This window comes from Ursus americanus, chromosome 20 (genome assembly GCF_024610735.1).
Source record: "Ursus americanus isolate L20-20 chromosome 20, mUrsAme1.1.p, whole genome shotgun sequence".
Classification (NCBI taxonomy): Eukaryota; Metazoa; Chordata; class Mammalia; order Carnivora; family Ursidae; genus Ursus; species Ursus americanus.
Window position 1 is genome coordinate 13385070 of NC_142146.1, and position 25299 is coordinate 13410368.

The 25299-nt window shown below is 45.2% G+C and overlaps 1 protein-coding gene across 4 annotated transcripts in view; it reads left to right on the forward strand.

The window, feature by feature from the left end:
• The window catches only part of OSBPL10 (oxysterol binding protein like 10), a 291431-nt gene that overhangs the window by 210060 nt on the left and 56072 nt on the right, over positions 1-25299 (forward strand). For all 4 annotated transcript variants that reach the window (XM_087870137.1, XM_087870136.1, XM_087870139.1 and 1 more), the window contains 2 exons: positions 7846-8056; positions 20092-20246. In XM_087870137.1, the coding sequence (XP_087726263.1) occupies positions 7846-8056; positions 20092-20246 (366 nt within the window). The remainder of the gene's footprint in view (positions 1-7845; positions 8057-20091; positions 20247-25299) is intronic.

The window sequence follows — 25299 nt, forward strand, 5'->3', positions numbered from 1 at the left end:
GAGAAAGGGTGGGGTAAGGAAGAAACCATGGAAGAAAATTTGTCATAGTTGTTTTCTGAGGCAGGAGGTAGTATTTTACTTCCAGAATCTGAGAAAGGAAGAGGAGGAAGTACATGGGCTCGTGTCTTCTGGTGTAGAGGGCACTGGAGTGTGGGGACCGTCATGACAGGTGACCTCAGCCAGGACACCTGGCCTCTCTGACTGCAGATCCCCCACTGGGCAAATGAAAACGAGGGACCAACAGAACCCTACGGTTTATTTGGCTGTGAATTCTGTTATCTCCTGTTTCTGGAACATGGCAGTATTGGTTTACTTTTTAGGAATTGATCAAGATAAAATTTGATGTCACATGTGGGCGGTGTGGATTTATTATTGGGCTGGTGAGGAAATAGTTACAGAAAAGCTAAAGGTGAAGATAGGACAGAAAGGGATCTGTTTTTAAGAAATAGAGCAGACTCGGGGCACCTGGCTGGCTCGGTTGGTTAAGCGTCCAACTCTTGATTTCAGCTCAGGTCATGATCTCAGGGTTGTGGGATTGAGCCCCATGTCAGGCTCTGCACTGGGCATGGAGCCTGCTTACGACTCTCTCTCCGCCTCCTCCCTCTGCTCCTCCTCCCTCGTAAAACGGACTCCTCCCACATCTTCAGGAAGGGTTTTTTTTGAGTGTGTGTGTGCACATTTCAGAATTTTGCCTTCGCCTTCTGCTCTTGCCAGCATGGGCTCATTTATGAATAGCACCGAAACTTCTTCATAGCAGTCACCTACTTACTGAAGCTATGGAGGGACCAGAAGAGACTTTGGGTTCCCTTCATCTCTGGATTGGTCTTTCAACCACTCTTGTCTTTGGTTTCTATCTCCCTCATCTCGTGATAAAGACCAAGAGTCAAAGTGTCGAATTTAAAAATGCCGCTAGCCTGTCCTGCCTCTTAGGGATGCGGTGGATGGAGAAATCTGGGGCTATCGCGTAAGTGACTTAGTAATGGTCAGCCTCAGGGATGACACCATGAAGCCCAAAGTAAAGTGGATATGCATCTAGAAAGTAGGCGAAAATCTAGAAATGAAGAATGCTGCTCTCCTGCCAGTTTCTTAAAAGGAAGAATTGCTTCTATTACCAAAAAGATGAATGGAGAGCACTCAGCCACCTTCCATTCGGCCGGTTACATCTGCTTATGGAGCAGTCTTCAACTTGGACGGAGAAATAGGACGTCTGCCCTTACATACCTTTGAAAAGAAGGCAGACTTTCTGTCCTGGGGCATAACAATGACTTCAGGCCGGATTCTCCCCTCCACCACCCAGTGCTGACGGCAAGGGGGGATCCTGCCAAGAAAGCCGAAGATGCTCTCTCTCTCTCCCCTGGAGGCACCAGGGCTGGGGAAACCTCCTTCTGTCCTCTCAGCACCAGCAGGGGCCAGTGGAGGTCCTTGAGGCAGGAGATAAACCAAGCAGATCATGATAGCACCACAAAGGCTCTGAAATTAGATTGTTACTGAAACCACAGGCCCTAGAAGTAGGCTAGGGGCCTGTGTGCTAAACATAATAAACTTGGGAACCTGCTAAGCAAAAAAAATTCAGATCAGACCTAAAGTCTCCAAATGTGATAACCAGAATGTCCAGGATACGGTAGAAAATCCCGTCATACCAAGAGCCAGTAAAGTCATAACTTGATGAGAAAAATAATTATCTGATGCCAAAACCGAGAGGGGTCGGATATCAGTTTGATGGGAACAACTAGTCAGACGCATCTGTGTACACGTGGTGTGACTGCTTTCAAGCTCTGGTGACAGAGTTGAGTGGTTGCCACAGAGACCCAATGACTCAATACCCCTTAAATATTGGCCATCTGGCCTTTTACAGAAGTTTGCTGACCCCTGCAGTAAGGCCATCAAAGACATAGTGGTCAATTTTTTGGAGATATTTTCTTCTCTCCCCATCCCCCCGCCTTTCTTTTCTTTCCTTTGGTTTATATTACAGAGCATTGGTTTCCTTGTACCGTTGGCTCCATTCTCATCCTGTGTTTTTAAACTTTCTTCTTTGTAACCTCATCGTGTAACCAGCAGCCTCCCGACTTGGGTGATGGACCCCGCTCATCTTTGTCCCTTACTGCCACTGTCCACTCTCTTAACCCTGTTGGGAGATGTAGATTTGGTAAGATCTGTCCACTAGATAGGGTTTTCTCTCTCTGCTCACATAATAAGACTTGAGAGAGTTGGAGGAGTCCGTAAGGTGTTAATACTGTGTTCAGACGTATAGAGAGAGGTGTCCCAAGGGGGACCCTACCTAAAGGAGACTCTTGGTAGGTTATCATTCCAGGTAGGTGTTTTACCAAGAGGGAATAAGAGACACAGCTCAGGGAGTACAGGAGGAAGGCTGGATGTCAGGTAGGAAGGTCCACAGGTAGAAGAGATCTTTCAGGTGTGAGGCCAAGACTTACTGTGCCCAACACTCAGGAGTTTGGAGGAAGCCTTTGGAGATTGGAATACCAGCTCTCCAAATATCAACAACACAGTCTGTTGGTAAGGCAAAATGGCTTTATTATTTACCACTGGAAGGGAGACCACCACAACCACAGGGCACTGTCCATGTCTCTGAGTGGGGAGAGCAAGGTCCGAAGTTGGGAATTTGAAATTTGGTTTACAGCACAGGGGCTTGGTTGACCCGGGTTAGGTACAGATCAAGATCCAACAGTTCAGGATTGGTGTAAGCACCTAGGCAAGGGTTTTGAAGCAAGGCATTCAAAGGATTGTAGGGTACAAACTGTTGATGGTTTCCATTACAGAGTTGATGGATATTTCAGGAAGTTTCTCTAACGAGCTGTCAAACCATTTTGGGGGTGGCAGTCTCTTGGAATATTAAAGTAATGCTAATGAGGACAGTCGAAGAGTAAATATGTGTTAAGGGAGGCAGTAAGCTCTGTGTGTGTGTGTGTGTGTGTGTGTGTGTGTGTGTTGCTTCTAAAGATCCTTGAAGCATGACTTTCAAGCTTAGCTGAGGACTTTGGCCAAGTGAAGTGCCTAAGTCAGCCAAGGACTGACCCCTGACCCAGAGGGGAGACTTACAGGTGGCTTCTGAAATCTACCAGGCAGAGGATAAATGCTAAACCAAGGCCACCTTGATGCGGGCATGACACTGTCTGGTCTACTTCCAAGCCTGACAGATTGAGTGACCGAAGGTGCCAGGAATTTGTGAGCCCAGGAGGCTCCGCCAACCAAGCAAGCAGCCCTGGTAACTTGAGGATAAGGAGTCCGTGTTGGGAGGTGCCTGACCCTGATCCTTTGATTACCAGTGGATGAACAGGTATTCATTGATATTTGGCCTGTTGGGACTGGACCTTTCAGGTGTCTCTCAGAACCTGCTCCAAGGTTTGCAGCTCTGGGAGGTCCAGGAATCAGGCCCAGGAAGCCCCCGGGCCCCTGCTTCCCCATTCAGGTCTCTCCTTAGCCAGATCTGAGCTCACTGAGCTGGATGATGTTAGGTTTTAGTCTCTTTATCATGGTTTCAGTTGGTGACCAAGAAAGAATTCATTAAAAATGTAAGCCAACGAGCATATATTTGGGCAAAGAGAATTGCAATTTGGGGGGAGACAGTTCAGGCAGAAATCTGACTCTTGTTTGGAGGGAAACAAAAGGGGTGGAGTTATAAAGGCAGAGGAATGAGTGCTGTTCTCTTTCAGATCCTCTGTGCAAAACAGGGATTGAAGCTAGGTTAAGTGGGATTGGTTGGGGTCCTATGCAAATGAAGTGTTGAAACTCGTCAGATCCCATTGGCAAGTAAAGAATGCCAGTGATTCAGGTCTCATTGGGAGGAGGGAGTTAAGTCCAGGCGGAGGGCTTGCAACTGGCAAAAAGTTCATGGCTCCTAGGATGTACATTAGTTCTTCCTCCCGGGTGGCCTCATGAGCCTATTTTAGAAGAGACTTTCTTAGCTTGGTTTGCTTACTCCTTTTTGAAATCTCCTTTTACACAGCCTTATTGAAATAAAGCAATAAAATCTGCAGCCACTGATTTTGTTAGCATTCACTCCTGTGATTTGATTTTGTAGTGCATACACCATTCATTATTCGTACTATGAAAAATGGGCCATAGGATTTTTTTTCCCTCCCTGTGACATTTGCTTATCTGTGAAGTTCAATGTGACCTACATATGGTTGATTTTATAACCTCAGAGTTGATATTTTCAGGAGTGGATCTCTGAAATTTCATTTGGGGTCCCATTTTGTGTTATAAGATGGTGATGGCCCTGATTCTGGAATGCCAGGAAAAAATGAAGCTTGGACATTTTGTTCTTAAAGACCACAAGTGAATGATGTCGATGTGCTTCAGAAAAAGTGTTAAGGGCTCAGATGTGAAGTTTACATAATTAAAGTAAGTGGTTCAACTTTTTCAAAGCCTGGTAGCAGTAGGTGAGCCTACTCGGCGATGCTTGTGCTTGGCTCTTCTGTTAATAAGCCCATAGGAACCTCGAGGAGGGGCATCTACCTTGGTGGCTCAGTGGGTTAAGCTTCCAACTCTTGATCTCAGCTCGCGTCTAAATCTCAGGGTCATGAGTTAAAGCCCTGCCTTGGGCTCCATGATGGGCTCCACACTGGGCATGGAGCCTACTTAAAAAAAAAAAAAAGAACCTTGAAAGGGAGCGGGAATGCTTTAAGGATTTGCTGTTGTTATTGTTGCATACAGCTTTTCAGCGCCATATTCATCTTCTCATAGGTGCTCTTAATTAAAATTAGTTGTGGAAGAAGCTAAAACGTGTTCTTCCAAAGTCTGACAAAGACTCTTCATCAGTGCCTCCCAGTCTTAGAAATGTTAGAGCAGTAGTAACTGTGATGTACAGCTCCAAGGCTAGGAAGATTCTGGAACTCAAAAGGGTTCCTTTAATTTCTTTTGAACCTGATGAAACTAACATGAAGTAAAGATGACATCAGTTGTGTGTCATTAAAGGCAGTAGTTCAGTTTTGTATCACATGGGAAAGGGGGAGAAAAGGAATCTTTAGGGAATATCTACTGTGTGTCAAGCACTGTGCTAGGCTGAGTTTACCCAGAAAGATGTTGGATTCCATCAGGTTCCTGGTTATCGATAAAGCTCTAGCAGAGTTACTTAATGGGGCCGTACTGGCATTTCGAGCAGGGCTGGACATGTTTTTGGAGAACTGTGCCCTGGCATGTGAGGCATTTAACATCCCCCCCCCCAACCACTCAGTGCCAGATCATTGTAACTGTCAAATCTCCCCTATTGCCGGTTCAAGTGCCCCCAACCCCCAAGCAGGCTGTCCTGCCTCTGGCACTGGTGAGAGACTCAATTACATTGAATACCTCTCAGAGAGCAGCTATGTGGATTCCATTTGTGGGCATGTGTCTCTGTTGTAATGGAGTAGAACATTCTGTAAGTCAGTTCTGTGTTTTTATTACCTGAGATTTATGTAATATTTTATGCTTGTGAAATAACAAGTATTTATGCTATACTACATAATTGGAATATAGTTCTTTTTATTGATTAGAAACAAGTGTATCCCCTATGGCTAATGGCTTGATTTTACTCACCTTTTCTCTTAAGCATTATGGCATCATCTGTAATGGTCAAGAACAATGTATTTCACGTTTCTTCGTTACATTTTCTTCTTCCGTTTCAACACATGTTTCTAAGACAAGATTTTTATGGTGGGAATTTACAGAAATGTTGACTCTGACAAGTAGCCCAAAATCTACTTCTCTCTGTTAGTTCTATATACAGAACTGTGAAAGAATACATAAACATTCTATCTTGTGCAAAGTTAACTTTAACCAGTTGGCAGTATTTCTTGGTAAACCTAAACTGATAATGGAGGTATTATCCTTTACTAAATCTTCAGCCATACGATGCTGACCGAGTATAATGATTTCTGTAGACTTTGTGTCAAAAATCAGTTCCTTTGCACCTCAGAGAAGAGTGAGACTGGGGATTCATTTATTCATGCCACAAATATTTTACTGTACTTGGGATATATCCGTGAACAGCACACATAATGGAGATCCCTCCTTTCACACTAGTGCAAATGAACACAAGAAGTAAATGACAAGTTAGGTTGGAAGGTGGAAAGTGCTATGGAGAAAAATTAAGAAGATAGGGGATCCCAAGGGTTGGGCTGGAGATACAGTTTTTGGGTTTTTTTTAAGCTTTATTTTTAAGCAATCTCTACACCCAGTGTGGGGCTCGAACTCACCACCCCGAGATCCAGAGTCGCACACTCTACCAACTGAGCCAGCCAGGCGCCCCTGGAATACAGTTTTAAATAATAGGGCTCAGGAAGCTTTGCTGAGAAGGTGACTTTTAAGCAAAGATCTGAAGGCAGAAATGAATACTTATTAAGCCCCTGTGGTACCTCCAGGTACGTTTTTTAGGAGCCAGAGGAGCGAGGTACAACCTTTGTAATCTGCACAAAATAATTTGCATGGCCAAAGGATTGGTGTGCATGGTGAGGTGACAACTCCGATCCGTGTCTGTGCAATAAGCTGAACGGTGATTTAAAAACATAAATCTTTTTGACGTAATGGCACCTATTTTGATAAGTAGGATTGCAAGGGAGAGCTTTTTTTTTTTTTTTTTTTTTTTTTTTTTTAAATAAAAGCCAATGACTACAGAGAATGATAGAAGATAGCAGGTCTCTGTTTTCAAAAAGTAATAGAAAAATCAGGCGAGCATGGAATGAGTTTTGTGGCCCAAGTCCAGGGGTCCTTAGAGATTTATTGTTTCTCCCCACCTGGTGACATCAGGAGAACAAGGATTTTCTGGGGGAAAACAGTGACAAAGCCAGAGTTATGGCCTCCAATTAAGGATGGCTTTTGTGTGGGCAGCTGCAAGAATGGTGGACCAGAGTCTAGAAACCAGGAGTTGGTTGCAGCCTCGGGTGCTGAGCAGCCCTGGGACCTCCGTGGGTTTCTTTGCCTCCTCCCCTTTCCCGGAGTGACTGTTTATTTGCTAGGCACGCCCTTCGTGTTTACCATCTTATTTAGAAAGTTGTGCAACATGAGGGAGCTGAAACTCACAAGCTAACCAGTCAAGTTCTCTTCTAGTTCGTGACTTCCTCTCTCCTTGTCGATTCAAAGATGCCAGTGGACCGTGGCTTACCTGCAGCTTATGGATTGAGTCCAGGCCACAAAATATGGTTCTTTGGGAACTGTCAGAGCTTCAGCTATGGCGTAGGGCTGGCTGTAGTGTTCCTGGGTTTTCTCCTCCTCCTGGCATCTTACACGGTGTTAAAGTCACATCCAATTTAGCATTTTTGGGGTGGAATGGTTCATGGCTGGCTTCACTGTGATCTCACTCATGCAAATGCCAGCCCAAAATCTCACTTCTGTTTCTTGAGCTTCGAAAAGACTGCTGAGGAGCGAAGCATTGGAGCTGGAGAGAAAGCAGGGAATTAGCCTCGCTCTGAGGCCAAGCCATGGTTCGACCACTGTCTCCGATAATCTTTCGGAGCCTTGTGAAGAACCTTAATGACGGTCCCAAAGACTTCTACCTTTAATGTAGTAATCATTGACTTGCCTTCGGAAGATCAGTAAAATGATACATGCAGATGGCGCTCACGGGCCCTTTTAACTCCAGGGTTCTAGAATGCTCTTGCGATCAGAGCAGCAGCTGTGTGCCTTTGGATAGATTTACTTAGATCCCACCCAGGCCTGCATTGTCAAAGCGCCAACGTGTGCTGAACACCATCTGAGCTGACTCTCACGTCACCCGTAGTCTGGGAGTATAATGCTTCCTCTCCCCACTTTCCTCTGTTGTCCAGCCCCTCCGGGTGTCAGAGCTACTCCCCAGCCTATTGAAAGGAGGCCTGTTCTCTCTCACCTCCTTGCTGTCTTCCCATCTCGTAGATGATGAACCAGGTGGAAGGACAGCAGAAGAACCTCGTGCACGCCATCGAGTCTCTGCCGGGTTCTGGCCCCCTCACTGCCTTGGACCAAGATCTGCTGCTCCTGAAAGCTACCTCGGCTGCCACCCTCAGCTGCCTCGGGGAGTGCCTCCACCTGCTACAGCAGAGTGTGCAGCAGGTGGGCCAGCCCAGCCACAAGGCAGGGGCCTCAGGTAAGACCCCCCGGCGGGTGGGTTTGCCCATGAGTATCTGGGGGGCGTGTCTGTGTGTATCTCCCCCATGGCCTTCCTCCTATGAGTCCACTATATCTACCTTCCACCTGTCTATCCATTTATTCCATCCGTTTCTCCATTTGTCCCTCCCTCCTCCTCTACCCAGTTTGGGCTATCTTTTTCTTTGACCGATTAGAACTAGAACATCCCATGGAAGATTTAGCATGTTTACGTGAATACTGTGGAACTCCTTTCAGGCTTGCTGGCATCATGTTCTGTATCTCATGCCATCTGTGACTCGTCACTCCGTGCTGGGTGGCTGGATACATTGCTGTACCGTCCGTTTTTCTAACTGCGTGTTGATGAGCGCCTGCCATGGTATCCCTGCACTCTGGTGAAGGACACCCACATTGCTTCCCATGCTCGGCCCTGCCCGCATGCCTCCTCCTGGACCTGCGAGCCTTTCTCTCCAGTACATACCAGAAGCATTTCTAGCTCTTGATCAAGAAGCTAGAGATAATAATACACTCCCTGCAGATGCCTCAATCCTTTTGGAGGAGGACTTAATCAATAAGCAGTTATGAAGATATTAGCGAAGATTAAATTCAGTGATAAAGGTGAACATAGCTTGAGGTTGGTCGTGTCGTATACAATTACAAGGTATTAGAATGAAGAGACCAACAGAGGCCTCCTCGAGCTTTGTTGCCTGAGGTCCACTTAATGAGGAAATGAGACAACTTAGATGATGAAAGCAAAGCTGGCTTATGAGTGACGGTCTGTATTTCATGCTTCTCTCAAGTCCTCTTTGGCCCCTGTTGCACTGATGTTAGAGGGTTGTTGGCTTTCCAGAGAAGTTTCTTTCTGTCCTACTCACCCTAATTTCTGAGCCCCGATCCTGCCAGAGTTTGGCCTCTGCTTCACCTCTTCTGAAATCTTCACGGGCTGGATGATCGTACGCCCATCATTCAGAGGCTGAGGCTCATGGAGGGTAAATGACTCACCCAAGGCCACCCGGCCAAGTAGCGGGGCTGAGGTGCGAGATGGGCGCTTCCCAGTGTGGCGGACGCCTTCCTCTGCCTGGGGTTCTTTGTTCAATCCAGAACAGGCCACCAGTGGGCTCTGGGGACCCGTCACGGGGGCCAGGGCAATTGTCTTACATCACAGCTGTCTCACTGGCAGGTATTTATTTTGTTTTCTTTACTTTTCTCCTTATTTTAAGAATTTCAGACTTCCAGAAGAGTTACAAGTATAGTATGAAAAATTCTCATATCTCCATCTCCAAATTCCCCAAATGGTAACATTTTATGACATTTGCTTCATCATCTCCCTTCTCTCTCTCTTTCTCTAAGCATATTATAATTTTCTAACCACTTCAGAGTAAACTACAGACATGCTATATCTTATATGCTTCAGTATATATTTCCTTAAAAATAAGGACACTATATATATAATGTCCTTTACATAATATCTCCTATGTAATGACAGCACAGTGGTCAAAATCAGTAAATGAACACGAATGCAATCCTAGTCCCTAAATTTAGTGTAGACAGCACTAAATTTTGCCAATTACTCTCTTAACGTCCTTCATAACAAAAGAAAAAGTTTCTGGTGCAGGATCCAGGTTAGGAGATGTGTGTGTATTCAGACACAGAGTGAAGGTGCCCAAAGCTGCTTTTCTATCTTTTCTCTTCCTTCTCAACTTGGAAAATGAAACTCTAATGCTGAAGCCCCCATGAGACTCCTTGATATTTTCAGATCTGGACTGAGTCTCAATGACCCCTTTGGGGCTCGGGCTCATATTGTGAGTTACACAGGGGGCTCTTCAAGGCGTCCGTGGTCTCTTCCATGGAATATCACAGCTTCCAGCCTCTGCAACCTAATGGACACATTCAGGAATCTTTCACTGGTAAATATACATTTGAACCATTTTGTCAGTCCTAAAATGTATCCCTTACATCTTTCTTCAGGGCTGGTTTCTAGCAGCTTTCTAATTTTTTTCCTGATTTTCATTGGGTCTCTGGTGTTTTTAAGGGCTTAGAGGGACAAAGCTCAAGGTGGAATTTCTGATGTGACGACAGATTGAAATGGAAATTATCTGTGAGGACCGAGCAATAGCCCTGAAATTGTGTCTTATACAGCATTTCCTCCTATGTCTCCCTGCCCCTTCCCACACCCCTGCCCCATTTGACTACCCCTCCTCCCTTGCTTTTAGCCACTTTTGTTGTTGCTGTTATACTATATTTACTATATTAAAAACATATTCATCCAGTGACAGCAAACTTACGAATCACGATTGTTCTCCACTTCTTTTGTCATTTTTTTTAAATCGAAGTATAGTTAACCTGTAATAGATTAGTTTCAGGTGTCCAACATAGTGATTCAGCAATCATATATACATTACAAAATGCTCACCACAATAAGTATATTATAATATTATTTTTTTTAAAGATTTATTTATTTATTAGAGAGAGAGGGGGAGAGCATGAGCAGGAGGGACGGGCAGAGGGAGACAGAATCTCAAGCAGACTCTGTACTGAGTGGGGAGCCTGGTGCAGGGCTTGATCTCATGACCCTGAGATCGTGACCTGAACCAAAACCAAGAGTAGGAAGCTCAACCGACTGTGCCACCCACGTGCCCCTAAGTGTATTATGATACTGTTGACTGTATTCCCTGTGTTATACTTTTCATCCCTGTGGCTTGTCTATTTCATAACTGGAAGTTCATACCTCTAAATCCCCTTCACCTACTTCACCCAATCCCCATCCTCTCCCCTCCTTTTAACCCTTTTTATCAAGGAACTTGGCTGAAGTTTGGAGGAGAGAACATGAAGTGTCACAAAGGTTATTTTGTTTACTTGTCTTCTTTTAACATTTAACCCTCTTTAAAATTTCATATAATAGCCCCTTAAGGTTTAAAACATTGTTTCAATCTATGGCACACATTGGGGGAGGCACTGAATTACTTCCTGCATCCAAAACGTCACACTTGCCTGTAGTTAAAATGGAATTCCAGAATCCCAAGCTAGTGGAAGAAGAAAATATGGCAGCGGGGGGAGCGTCAGCACAAAATACCTTTATTTAGAATCTCAGGCCTTTGCACTTGATAGTAGTTACAGCAGCCTGACTCCCACGGATAAAAACATCATGCTTATATCTAAGGTGCCAGCCTGGGTTGGTGGAGATCAAAACCTCATTAAAGCAAAACTCCATCAGGGTTTCCTTTAAATGTCCGATGGGCAGGGAGGCACAGATTGCCCGCGGCGTACTAAGTATCCACTGCACTGTTTTGATTCCGGCCTCTTTGCTTTCTGACCCTCGCACTGTTGTATTACTTCCGCCCCTTTTCTGAATCAAAAATTAATTTGTGGGCTTGTAGCATTTCATCTTCTGTAACATTTCATTGTATCTTCTGGGAAACACGTTGGCTTTGGAGCCTTTGTCTGTAGATGTTGCTCCTTAACGCTCATTTCATCTCAAGCTCGCGAGCAACTGAAATGAAATCTAGAAATACCTGGGTATTCGTCTGCCTACCATTTACACATTTTGGGCTCCTCAACCTGTCTCTGATCTTCTAAGACAGAGTGGCCTGAAATGTTTCATTTAATTTCCGTTTATGAAGAAGTTTGTAATTCAAATTAATCAAGGAACTTGCCCTTTTGGCCAAGGCTCCCATAGTTCTGTTCCTGGGGGCAACTAAATCTACTTGAATAGCTTGATGGAGGCAAATGATGGATGGGGGCGGGCAAGTGAGCATCTGTTCTCCCCAGTCTAGATGCCTGCCTCTGACTCTCCTTGGAAAGGTGGGTAGGACTTTACTCGCAGCGGGAAAAAGCTGGACTACTTGGGGGTCTGGGCTTTGGATGGGTTGCCAGTGGGGGAGAGAAACTGGACCTTTGGGGTGGTTTGGGGGGGCAGAGTACTCTCTGGGCAGTGCTTCTGGCTAATTCCTTGCTTGTAGGTCTTGAACCAGGGAGCATGGTTCAGGAGTCAGAGCAGACCCCTGTAACCAGACAAATACATTCTAGTGCCAGGTAAGAGCTGGATGCTGACAGCATGGTCCATGCAAGGCATGTTGGGAAAGAAACGCTGGGGTCAGAGCTGCCAGAGCAAGTGGCCGCAGAGCCTTGGGGAACTGCAGCAGGTGACCCATGTGCCCTTGGACATAAATCAGGACAAGAGATCAAGAGATGTGTTATTGAAGAGAGGAGGACCAGAGCAGAGTTTAATGTGCTTTTCTTAACTTGTCCTTCCAGTAACTTCTTCATTCTCTTATAAGGTTTGTGGGGCTTGTCAGTTAGAAGCCAGTTGCATTGGCCTTTCCATTCAGGGGTTTGGCAAAAAGGATAAATAGGGGAGCCTCTCATAAGGCCTTTGTGGCCTCTCTGGCTGAGGGCCTTCTTCCTTCTGCTGTGCTTCTCTTTTTTTCCAGAGACATCTTCAGACTGTCAGTGTTCCTCTCTTTCCATTTTGTTGTCTGTCTCTTACACCTTCTTTCCGGACACCTTCTGCTTCTGGTGAGAATGTGCCCTGCCTAAGTCACCTTCCCTCATTCTGTGGTTAAAAGCCAAGATGGAAACATGATGATTCCTCCAGTAAATAGCATATTGGAGGAAAAAAAAAAAAGTAGCATTGTAGACTATTTCAGGTGGGTGGATTTTGTTGTTGTTGTTAGAACTATCCAGATGGAGATTTTGAGTGACACGTGCTCCCTTAAGAAAGCAGCTAGATCCGAGTGTCGTAGCTTTCCATCGTAAATGTGCCTTCTGTTGTCTTCAAGTTTGTAAATATCCATCTTCCTCTGGTTTGGAAAACTCAGGTTTACTGAGCAAAGGAGGCATGAAGTCACTGTGTTGCAGGAAGAGGGACAGGTGTTGTCACTTGTCACTGGCCTCTGGGCGGAGGCCTCTTAGCCGCCGCATGGGGACTGCAGCTGTCAGCACTCCAAGCAAGGCTGAAGCTCAGGCCAAGGACAGATGACAACAGTTCCACAGTCCAGCCTCAACGCCCACAGTTAAATCTTCTGTTGCTTTCTTCTGCTTCTAATTGGTTCAGGAAACTAAACCAGTTACAGTTGCTTTCCTTCCTCCCTGTGTTGTCCTATCGTGTCACGTGAGGAGTTGCAGGTGTGTATAAAAAGCCTCTTTTAAGGATTGGATTTGCCATTTGGTGGACCCCCCCGCCCCCCGCAGTCCCGCTCTCTTCTTCTGTTCTATCATCTTCCATGGGCTCCCCGCTCATGAGCGTCAGTGTAGCTGTTCCCAGAGGGAAAGAAAGTGAGTGGATCTCTGGCTGCTCGAGTTGACAGTTTGTCAGCAGCCGCCTGGTAACGTCTGATCGCAGTTGTCCTTTCGTTTGTACGTCCTGGTCTGTGACCGTCTTTCCTACTTGAGACCTTTCTTGAGTCACCTTCTGTGGGTGTGGCTCACAGCTGTCCGATGCCACCAGTACTGAAACACACCGTTACCCTCTGTGCGGTCGAGAAGGAAGAAGCTGCCGACGAAACTGGACAGGCCACTGACGGTGGCACCAGCTCGGTTCCCAGATGTCTGCAAAGTGGCTGCGACTTAGAATTAAGGAACTATGGTCTAGACTTGCGTTTGTTTTAGGACAGTCTTGAGGGTCTGCCTTTCAGTAGACTAATTCAGTCCATTTATTTATTTCTTTAAATTGGTGCTTGTTTCCTGGTCCTTTACGCCTTCTGCTTTTCTACTTCCATGTGGCTTTTCTCGTTTTCTCTTTGTTTTGCTACCTAGGTTGTACTTCCTTGACTCATCATCTTTAGTGTTTCGGGGACAATATGTGTATAAATTCTCGTAGTGGTTATGTGATTTTCTAAAGTTTTTTTAAATTTTATTTATTTATTTGAGAGAGAGAGAGAGACAGAGATAGTGACAGAGATAGCAAGAGAGAGCATGAGCGGAGAGGAGAGGAAGAAGCAGGCTCCCCATCCAACAGGGAGCCTGATGCGGGGCTCGATCCCAGGACCCTGAGATCATGACTTGAGCCGAAGGCAGACACTTAACTGACTGAGCCACCCAGGTGCCCGTTTGTGTGTGTGTGTGTGTGTGTGTGTGTGTTTAAGATTTTACTTATTTATTTTAGAGAGAGAGCGTGAGCAGGGGGAGAGGACAAGTAGACTCCGTGCCGAGCACAGAGCCCAACGCAGGGCTCCATCCCATGACCCTGAGACCATGACCCGAGATGAAACCAAGGGTCAGATGCTTACCTGACTGAGCTACCTGAGTGCCCCAACATTATGTTTTTCATAAGCATTTTTTAACCTGTATTTTTTCTCTTTTTTTTCCCTTTGCTCGTTTGTTTCTTGAATTCCATGTGAGTGAAATCATATGGTATTTGTCTTTCTCTGACTGACTTACTTCACTTAGCTCCATCCATGTTGTTGCAAATGGTAAGATTTCATTCCTTTTTACAGCTAGGTCATATTCCAGTGTGTGTGTGTGTGCGTGCGTGTGTGTGTGTGTGTGTGTGTGTGTGTGTGTGGTCTTTATCCATTCACCTATGGATGGCTACTTGGGCTGCTTCCATAATTTGCCTATTGTAAATAATGCCGTAATAAACATTAGCTTAACCTATATTTTTCTAATCATCAGGTCTAGAATGACACTTCTTTTTGACTCTTCTTTAGTGATGAAAACTCAGCATACCTTAATTTCCTGTTTCTCTGATATGCTTCCCAAGTTTTGGTAATATAATGTGGGGGCTATTGTTACTATTTTAATATTAATTTAATACTTAATGTGATAATATTAAATCTCTTTAAAATAATTTTGATTTAATATTCAGTCATGTAACCATGTTTAGAAAAATGATTTCAGTTCACTCCCAGGCCTGGGACTGGGGTGAGGTGTGTGAGACACTCACCTTGAGCATGGATTTAAGGGGTGCCAAATAATTAAGATGAATGATGCTTTAATGACATGTTTTTAAACCAGAATTAATGCAGAAATAATCCAGGATGAACTAAATATCAAAATTTTAAATTAAGACAGGAATCAACATAGTGAGGCAAGGGAGACCGAGTCTTGCAAGACTTTTTCCATTAATTTTGTTTTTAAAAATATTGTGTGAAAATGTCATTTATCTTGATTACTGAGTGTCTTTTTGGTGCCAGTTTAAAATTTATACCCGAGGGGAGTGTCCTTTTTACTTCTGCTAACCCCAGCTCTGCTTGGCTCTGTGTTTAATGGGATTCAGTCCTTTTAATACACAACTTTTCCAGGCTTGGGTTCCTGATTCTGCTTCTTTTCTTCATATGTCGGTACATGTCCTCAAGTAGTTTTTTCCCCCCAGAAGGCAGAAACTTTTCTGAGTCTCTGGGGTGCTCTGGGAAAGTATACCATGTGTAGAGTTTAAGAGTCTGGGCTCTAGAACCAGGCTGTCTCAGTTTTAATCTCGATTCTACCACCTTCCAGCTATTTGTGCCTCTATTTCTTTATCTGACAAATGGGCATAATAGTAAGACTTATCTCATGGGTTGTTTTTAGGGTTAGATGAGTTAACACATGTAAGTTGCATACAGTAGTCCTTGGCACCTTGCAAGAGCTTCTTAGCAGAGGAAAGCTCATTTGGCTGCAGACACCATTATCCCCGGGACCCTCACTCCACGCCCCCCCCCCCAATCTGTAGACTTATTTGCATTCCTCTCTTCACCTGTTCACCTTCTGACATCTAGTGTTGTATCAAAATTCAGAACTAGTTTGTTTTCCTTTAAGGCAAGTCTAACTTTTCTGCCTTAAGTGATTGGAAAAATACTCTCTTGATTTTTGTTCTTCAAAAACATTGCCAAACTTCATGAGCTAGGCATTCATTATACTCTACTTTCATATGAATTTGAAATTGCAGCAATGAAAAGCAAAAAAAAAAAAAAAAAGAAAAGATGGCCAAGCTGTTTCTAGATGTGTCTTTCCCCACTGTCTTTGCTGGAAAGTGGTAGACTGTGTCGGTGGCACCCAAGCTCTCTCTTCTGCTCAGGCTGTTTCTTTTGCCATTATTTGTTGTTTCTGTTCCATTGACTTAATCTGTCCATCAGTGTCTCTTGGATCTCTGTTGTGTGTCTTCTGCATTCTCTCTCTCTTTTTTTTAAAGATACAGAGAGAGAGAGAGAGAGTGCACATGACCCGGGGAGGGGCAGGGGGAGAGGGAGAGAGAATCTTAATCAGGCTCCACGCTCATGTGGTGGCTGACGAGAGGCTCAACCTCATGGCCCTGAGATCATGACCTAAGCCCAAATCAAGAGTTGGATACTTAACCGACTGAGCCACCCAGGTGCCCTGTCTGCATTCTCTTCTTTCTCACTGCTGTCTTTGTGCTCTTTGCACCTGTACCTTGGTGAAACTTCCATATCTTGACATACTACTTGCTTGACTTTAGACAGTGTTGATTATTTTTCCTGGTTTCAGTGTTAATATTAACTCTACTAATGCTGATTCACTTTCCTCATAACAATTCCTTGGTATATCTATCTCCTTGTTCACCTCTGCCTGTTTTCTTCTCTGGCTTTCTGTTCTTGTTTCATAGAGGCTGCTTTATTCTGTGCCATGCTGACGATACACCTTTCCTGATGTTTTCTCTGATGTCTTACATTAGAAATTTCAGAGGTGGAGTCTTCCTCTAAGCCTTCTGAGGATTTCATTTCTTTTCCCAAGCTCTATACAATCCATCTCATTTACTCTGTATTTTTTATTTTATTTTATTTTATTTTATTTTATTTTATTTTATTTTATTTGAGAGAGAGATAGCAAGAGAGAGAGCATGAGCAGGGAGAGAGGGAAAAGCAGGCTCCCCACTGAGCAGGGAGTAAGACATGGGTCTTGATCCCAGGACCCTGGAATCATGACATGAGCCAAAGGCAGAGCCACCCAGGTGCCTCTGTCTCATTTACTCTGGAATTCTCCTCCTTCATCCTCAAATGCCTATCCAGACTCCCAAACTAAGTGATCATTTATTAGAACACCTGGATTGGTCTAGGATGGGCTTCTTTCTGGTCCTCACTCACTGGTTCTTTGATTTGCTGAGTCCATAGAGAATACAGAAGACTACATTCCCCAGCATGCATTGTTACCTTCTCTCTTCCTGTCCTGGCTTGTGTCTATTCCTGAATGCAGCGTGTCACTGCCTGTGGGACTCTACTTCCTGCCGCATTGTCTCCTGGATTGTCATCTCTGAATGATGGTGGTATAGTGGGGAAGGAGGGACAGAGTTGAGGTGTGGAAGTAATGGAGGAAATATTGTCCCGGTTGCCTAGGCAAGCAGATCGCATTTTTTTCCTTAGTGCTTTTTAAGCTTTCCTAATTACTCTAGAGGAAATTTACTACTTGCTTTTTTTTTTTTTTTCTAAGAAAACTAGTACTCCTGTATGAATGAGACAGCTGCTCATTCATAAGGTCTGAATCCAACCTGCAGTCACTGAGAAGGACTTGGTCAGCAAGACAGGTGTAAGAAGTCTCTTTCTACCTTTCTCATGGCAGATTCTGGTGTCTTGAACCTTGGGTTGGTTTCTTAGTCCAGCCCCATCTGCCTTATTATTTATGGGGATTCCTCCCAAGTCTGGTCTTAGCTGATCCTTCAGCCTTTGGTTTTTAGTATTGTTGAGTTTTCACCTTTTTTAAAATGACATCAAGAACTGATAATATAGATGCCATTTTGCCATTAAAAAAATGTGGTAAAACACACATATTCAAAAACTTACCACCTTAACCATTTTTAAGTATATAGCTCAGTAGAGTGTTGAGTTACATTCACATTGTTGTGTAAACAACTTCTAGAATTCTATCTTGTGAAACAGACTCCATACCCATTAAACACTAACTCCCCATCCGTCTACCTCCAGCCCCTAGCAATCGCCATCCATCTACTTTCTCTTTTTGCTGTCTCTTATTTCTTAACTTTTAGGAGGTTGTGAAATGCACATTCCTTTTGAAATTTACTATCTATGAAAATGATTTTTTAAAAATTTATTTGTCAGAAAGAGAGCGTACAAGTTGGAGGGGGGGCAGCAGGCAGAGGGAGAAACAGGCTCTCTGCTCTGGGGGCTCGATCCCAGGACCCTGGGATCATGACCTGAGCTGAAGGCAGATGCTTAACCGACTGAGCCACCCAGGTGTCCCTGTCTATGAAAATCTTAATAGTCGTTCATTCATTTTGGCACATATTCACTGAGTGTATACTCTTTGCCAGACCATATTCTAGGTTCTGGAGACCCGGCCCTGAGGAAGGGCGATATTGTCTCCGCTTTCAGGAGCTGACATTTTAGGGAGGAGAGAAACCCAGTAGACCAACAGATGAGCATGGTGAGTTCAGATCCTGCTAAGTGCTGTGAAGACAGTAAACTGACTGATGGGACTGGGGTGCCTTTGGGGCGATGTTTCAGCTGGGGAGGTCCCAGGGGGCTTCCCTGAGCAAGTGATATTTGAGTCAACCCCTGGATTTATGCGGGAGACCTCTCCCCCATGCAGAAGAACTGGAGGGGTGGCATTCGGAGCAGACGGAAGGGCGCGCGCAAAGGCTCTTGACCTGAATGACCTTGGCTGACTTGAGCAATGGGAAATCTACCAGCATGACCGAGCACAGTGAGCAACGAGGAGAGAATGAAATGACACTGGGCAGTCTGGCAAGCCAGGCAGCTAGATTGCGTTCCCGTTGCCACGAGAAGCCACTTGAGGCTTTTAAGCCACAGATTATGTGATCTAACACTTGACTTTTTTTTTTTTTAATTTCTGCATAAAAATATGCTTGTGTTGGATAGTAGCACACACACTCAGCACGCAGACAGCCATCTCAGCTGGCTCTGGTATTTTGTTTCCATCAACCAGAGACTCCCAAGGTGTTAAAAGTCTGGGATACTTGTAGATTTTTCTTTGAGTAACTCTAATGCAAAGGCTAATGGATGGGATTACTTTACTGATGGAGCTTCGGAGACCCTGCGTGGTCGAGTTCCAGTTCATGTAAGGTACTATCCACTTCACCCTACCTTTTCTTCATCCCTTGTCCTTGCTCTTAGACGGAGAACAGGAGAACACGGTCTCCAGGGGGAGGGTCAGCTGAGTTTGAGACCTCTTCTTATTCCAGTGGTGGAATTGGTAAAGGAATCCTCCGTGTTCACTCCTGTCCCCACTAATAAGCAGACATAGATATTCTGTAATAACACCTGACTCCTAAATAAACAGTATTAGAGTTAAGGAAGTCTTTTTTTGTTTCCTTCTAGGGTTGAAGGAGAATTAGAAAAATGCTTTTGGTTGGTGTTTCTTGCTAGAATGGAATGAACACGTGTCCTTCGTGATGGGGCTTCCTGATTTCTGCCACAGCAGCCACATCTGGCTGGGGGCGGTGTGTGGGGGGGGTGCCATGCGATGCCAGCAACTTCTCAGTTTGTGGTCATTATGCTGATTGGCAATTAGGTCACAATTTGAGCAGCTCCTTTCTGATTAAATTTGACTTGTTGTTTATTCTAATGTTTTAATGATAAATATCTTTTTTAAAAAAGATTTTATTTATTTATTTGACAGAGAGAGAGACAGTGAGAGAGGGAACACAAGCAGGGGGAGTGGGAGGGGGAGAAGCAGGCTTCCAGCTGAGCAGGGAGCCTGACACGGGGCTCGATCCCAGGACCCCAGGATCATGACCTGAGCTGAAGGCAGATGCTTAATGACTAAGCCACCCAGCTGCCCCGATAAATATCTTTATATAAATGTTTTTTCTTTAAAAATTAAGAAAAACACTTTTAAGAAAATCTGGCTTTTAAGAAAATTGGGGAATGCGATCCCTCCCCCCAGGATGGGGAAAGAACCAGCCTGTGGTGCTTCCGGTACTGCCATTATACGGAAACTAGTTTACGGACAGATCCAAATCCGCACTCGGTACCTCGTTCAGCTCAAGCCCACTTAAATTTACCACAGTCCACTTCGAATCGGGCCCATTTCAAGTCCGTCTTCTTATACAGTGGGGTACAAATATTTCTTGAGCTGTAAGTGTTTCAGTTGGAAAATACTTGGCGTCATTCTAGGTCTTTCTTGCAGAGAACATCCTGGGATGGCACGGGCCCAAGTCACATTCCACAGAGCAGCTGAAGAATGGGACACTTGGCTCTTTGCCGTCAGCCAGCGCCAACATAACCTGGGCGATTTTACCGCAGTCCGCCGAAGATGAGCCAAGCTTGCAGCCGGAGCCCGAGGTAAGCGAGCCGCTCGCGGTCTCGTAGCGCTCGTGCGGCCTGTGTTCTCGCTTGTTCGGAACTGTAGTGATTATATTCGTAACTTGCTCATCTCTTTGTTTCAAGAGGAGGCAAATTATAAAATGGAAGCATTGCCTGGAGAGACCAGATCGGCTCTGGGCATGCCTGGCACTTCTGTTCTCGTGTCTGGCAGCTGCCGTGGCTTGAATGCGATCCTGCCAATGAGCAGTCTCCTATTTTCATTGAAATGGGAGTCATTTTAACTTCAAGTGGGAGAAATTCAAATGCACCCATTAAAGTGATGCCTGTTGACATGCTGGGAGCAGTTACAATATATCATGTCGCTGCCCTGAATAATGGCTTCTTCGTGTGGCCCGTGCTCGCATCAGTTCCTGCCTCACATGCTCGACCCCTGCATGCTCCAGAAGCAGGCTGCTGTCTGTCCCCCGGGCCGTGGCTGAGACTCCTGGGCCTCCCCTTGGGCTGTGGGGGACAGCTGTCCTGCCGGGTAGGGGGGCGGGGGGGGCAGCCCCTGCAGAGCTCCCCGACTAGCCGGGCTTGGGCAGGCTTGGTGGCCTGCCCTCTGCCCACACGCCTCTCCCGACTAACCGTGCCTCTGAGCGGCTGCTGGAAGGAAGCCAAACGCAGCGTGTCCTTTTGTTGATTTTTCTTTGTGTCACGAGGGAACTTCTGTGTTCTCTTTTTCGTTTGATGCATGCGTTCTGTCGACGTGACCTTGTGAACTGGGCTGAGCCGCACCTGACCCATGTGTTACAGATTGTTCTTAATTCTAACTGAAGTCCCCTTAGCCTGAAAAATGTAGGATACTCATAAAATCTGCGGGGGCAGGTCGAGAGACCCAAGGCAGCTGCTTGGGTCCAATGGTCTTGGTTATCAATTGACAATTTTTCCAAGCTTCACATGATTCTGGGACAGGGACTTTGGTAGATTGGCTCTTACAGAGGCAGGATCCGTCTGCCTACAAATATTCCATTAGTATCTATAAGGTGCCTTTGCAGGGTATGAAACGAATAGGGGACATGACGTTCTCGAAGGCACTTGCCTCTACCTGTACCAGGAGTTTCAGGTTGAAATCGCTTGCAGCTGGTGTGTAGGTGAACTGGCAGGTAAGTTGGCGACGGAATAAATGGTAGGAGCCCTGCGGTCCTATTGTTCTTCTGAGACCCTTGGGTGGGGTGGCATTTGAGGGTGGGCTGCTTAGCCGCTCAAGAGTTGAAAACTACAATAATATCCTTCCTTTCCTTGGCAGAGAACCTTTGCTGGTGCACAGCATAATAAATAAATTTAAAATCTTGCTCTAGGGAAAAATTAAGAGTAGGGAAGTAAGTTATTAGATCTTTAGTACCAATTTTATAGGATCTCATTCCCAGCAGCATTCTTGGGCAAAGCCCGACAGAAGCCATAACCTAAGACACTTACTTATTAGGGCCTGGTGACCTTCCCTATTCTGCGAATCCTTCTTCGTGTTTCTTCTCCTTTTCCCTGAGAGTGCTTCATCTTAACGCTGAAGCTTGAGTGGCCAGGCCTGTCCTTTTTACTTAAAATTGTCGACGCCTTTGCCTTACCGGTCACTAGCATTGGCAGAAGAGTATATAATTGTCCACAAGAAAGAACTAGCTCCCAAGTTCAAGTTTATAAAACGACTTTGAAGAAGAACTGGGGAGAACTTTCCTCCCCTTACGTTAGGAACAGCATTAATTTCTGGTTGTCATATTACCTTTTCTCCATTCAGAATGGTGTAAGGTACTGGCGGGTAAGTCCTCATAGCAGTGAGGACTTACAGGGGTGTGATGGTGTTTTGGTGGTTTTCGGAGAAGGGAGAGTTCAAGACCTCCTTCATTTTTTCCTGTGACAGCTTGGGTAGGTGCTTCTCACAAGCCCAGCGGCTAGTGTTGGTCGGATACTATTTTTACTTTGGGCCATTGTGCTTTGTCACTTTTGTTTTTAAGGACTGAAGAAGCTGGCAATATTGACCCAATCATTTTCCTGTCAGAAAACAGAAAATGTTTCCATTGTCTCCTTCTTGCACAATTTGGAGAAATAACCCAAGAAGGAATGAAGTGAAATTCCTAGAGGCTAAAAATTCCTTATGAATATGTTCCTTAACCCTTCAATAGAGAGAGTCGAGTTACTATCTGAGTGATCGCCAGGGAAACTCAGGATCGTAGTTACCGTGGCACTTTAATTGAGTAAACTATTTTCTTCTGGTTTGTTGCTTGTGTTCAGTCTTTAGAAGCAATTATTAGGGTATAAAAGGTATACCTCCCTCCGATAGGTGTGTGCTTTTTTTTTTTTTTTTTTTGAAGATTTTATTTATTTATTTGAGAGAGAGAACGCAAACACGGGAGGAGAGGGAGAAGCAGGCTCCGCCTGAGCAGGGAGCCCAATGCGGGGCTCGACCCCAGGACACTGCGATCATGACCTGAACGGAAGGCAGACGCTTAACCCACTGAACCACCCAAGGCACCCCAGGGTGTGTGCTTTTTTAATACCACCAATCAATTAAACTGAATCCAGTTTCCACTGAACACAGACTGGGCATCCTACAATTCACTTCAACTCTGCCATTGTTTACCTGGGGAGAGCTTCGGATCCCACAGGTAAAGGGCTCAGCCCCACAAGACTGTCCTGCCCACCCCCCCCCCACACACACCTTCAGCCAATCACAAGCTCAGGCCACCTGTGCTTCTGAGCAACCGGCTATAGATCAGAGGCTCTCATGACCCCCTCCTTGGATTTGAATAATTTGTAGGAGCAGTTCACAGAACTCAGAGAAACATTTCCCACTTTATTATAAAAGGTTATAATTCAGGAACAGATAGAAGAGATGCCTGGGGAAGGCACCTGGGCTGCCGTGCCCTCCCCAGCACCCCCCAACCAGCACCTCCCCAAGTTCACCAACCAGGAAGCTCTCTGATCCCTGTTGTTTTGGGGTTTTATGGGACCTTCATTCCAGAGGCAAGATTGATTAAATCGTTGGTGACTGAATTCTACCTCCAGCCCCCGCCCCGGAAGTCAGGGGGTGGGACTGAAAGTTGTCCCCCCCCCCCCCCCAATCGCCCTGTTCCTTGGGAGACAGTCCACATCCTTAGGTCACCCAAGGGGCTTCTAAAGGTCACTCATTAACATAACAAAAGACACCTGTCTCTCTCCTTCCTTCAGGAATGCCAAGAGTTTTCGGAGCACTAAATATGCCAGGAGTGGGGACAAAATCAAATACATACATGTCTAGTTATAAATCATAGTGTCACATCCCTACCCTATTGCTGGCTTTACTGTAAAACAGCTTACAGCTACCTGGGAAATTAATGCATTTTCAAGCTTCATCTGTTTAATTCCCAGCAGAATAAAACTCAAGGACCAATGTGTATTTAATACAGGAGTTCGAGCAGAACTGTGGTTGGCTCTATTATCAAATGCAGTGATCTTAAAATTTTTATTCAGCTGGGGCTAGAACTAACTGTATGTGAAAATGAAATATTCTTCCATAATGAAATGAGTTAGGATCTTGGTTTTACCCATTAGCAGAACAATTTTTCAAGTCTCTTAGCACCGTTTGAAATTTAAATTTAGACAGAAAAGGGTTTTTGTTGTGCTGTCTTCGGGGAAGAATGCCTTGTACTAGGACAGGGAGAACTGTGATGGGGAGATACTGGGATTGGCTCTCTTGACCTTCATTCCACCCTCCTGATGGGAAACCTCACAACTGCATGTCCCAGAATTTCTGATGGCTAGGTTTCTGAATGCAGGACTGGTCCCATAAATGTGTGAGATTTGGGAGGCTGAGATGGAGACCAAGTTTCTTCTGCTGCTGCTGCCGGTGGGCAAGGTTGGGGGGATGTGGGTGTTCTGAGGCACGTGCAGGGGCCAGTGCACTGTCCTGGGGCCTCAGGCCCACCTGCGCGGACGTGACAAACTGTTGGGTAGGCAGCAGCCGCCACTTCCCGACACTGGGATTGTGACTACCTACCGCGCTGTGTCCTTGAAATAAAGAGTTGAAGGGGGACTTGGCTCCTCCACACCTTTCAGAGATTCTGTAAGCACCTAATTCCCATACCCAGGCCCTTTCTGATGGAAATACCTGGTGTGGTTTTTGTTTCCTGCTGTGGATCAAGACTGGTTGCGCCACTGGAATCGGAAAGGCGAGGGCAACATGAGGACAGTCATGAATGTGACCGTGTATACCCACCTTTCTGGAGGGACAGAACCTTAATATTTCTAAAAGTCAGTTTTATTGAGGCATAATTCAGGAATAATAAAAGCCATCCTTCTAAAATGCAATTTTATCACTTTTAAGCACATTAGAGTATGGAATAATTCTATCACTTTCCAAAATTCCCTGTGTTCCTTTACAGTTAAACCCTTGGCAGTCCTCTGTTTTCTGTCCATATAGCTTTGCCTTTTCTAGAATGCTGTTTAAATGAAATCCTATAGTATGTAGCCTTGTTAGTAGGGCTTCTTTTGTGTAGTGGAATGCGTTCACGATTCATCCATGTTGTTATATTAGTCCATGGTTCGTGCCTTCTTATTGCTGAACAGTATCCGTTGGATTCAGAGTTTGGTTATTCATTCACCAGCTGAAGAACATTTGGTAAACTTCACTTACTCAGATCCCCCGTGGATAAGATAGAAAAAGGAAGCATTTAAAATAATGTTGTATTAATCATATAAGGCAAATATTTGGTACCCAGATACCTATCCTTGGTCTGGAGAGAGAAGATGGAGGGTCAATTCTATTTCTCTCTCTATCAGAGACCCTGGACAGAAGGTTTTACAGCTTGTGCCTCAGGAACATGTTGCCACTGGGGCACCTGGTTGGCTCAGTCAGTTAAACATCTGACTCTTGGTTTCAGCTCAGGTCCTGACCTCATGGGTCATGATATCTGAGCCCTGTGTCCGCCTCCACACTCAGTTGGGAGTCTGCTTGAAGATTCTCTCCCTCTGCCCCCCACCACTCATTCTCTCTCACTCTAAAAGAAATAAATCTTAACAACAACAACAACAAAAACAGCAACAACACCAACACCACCAA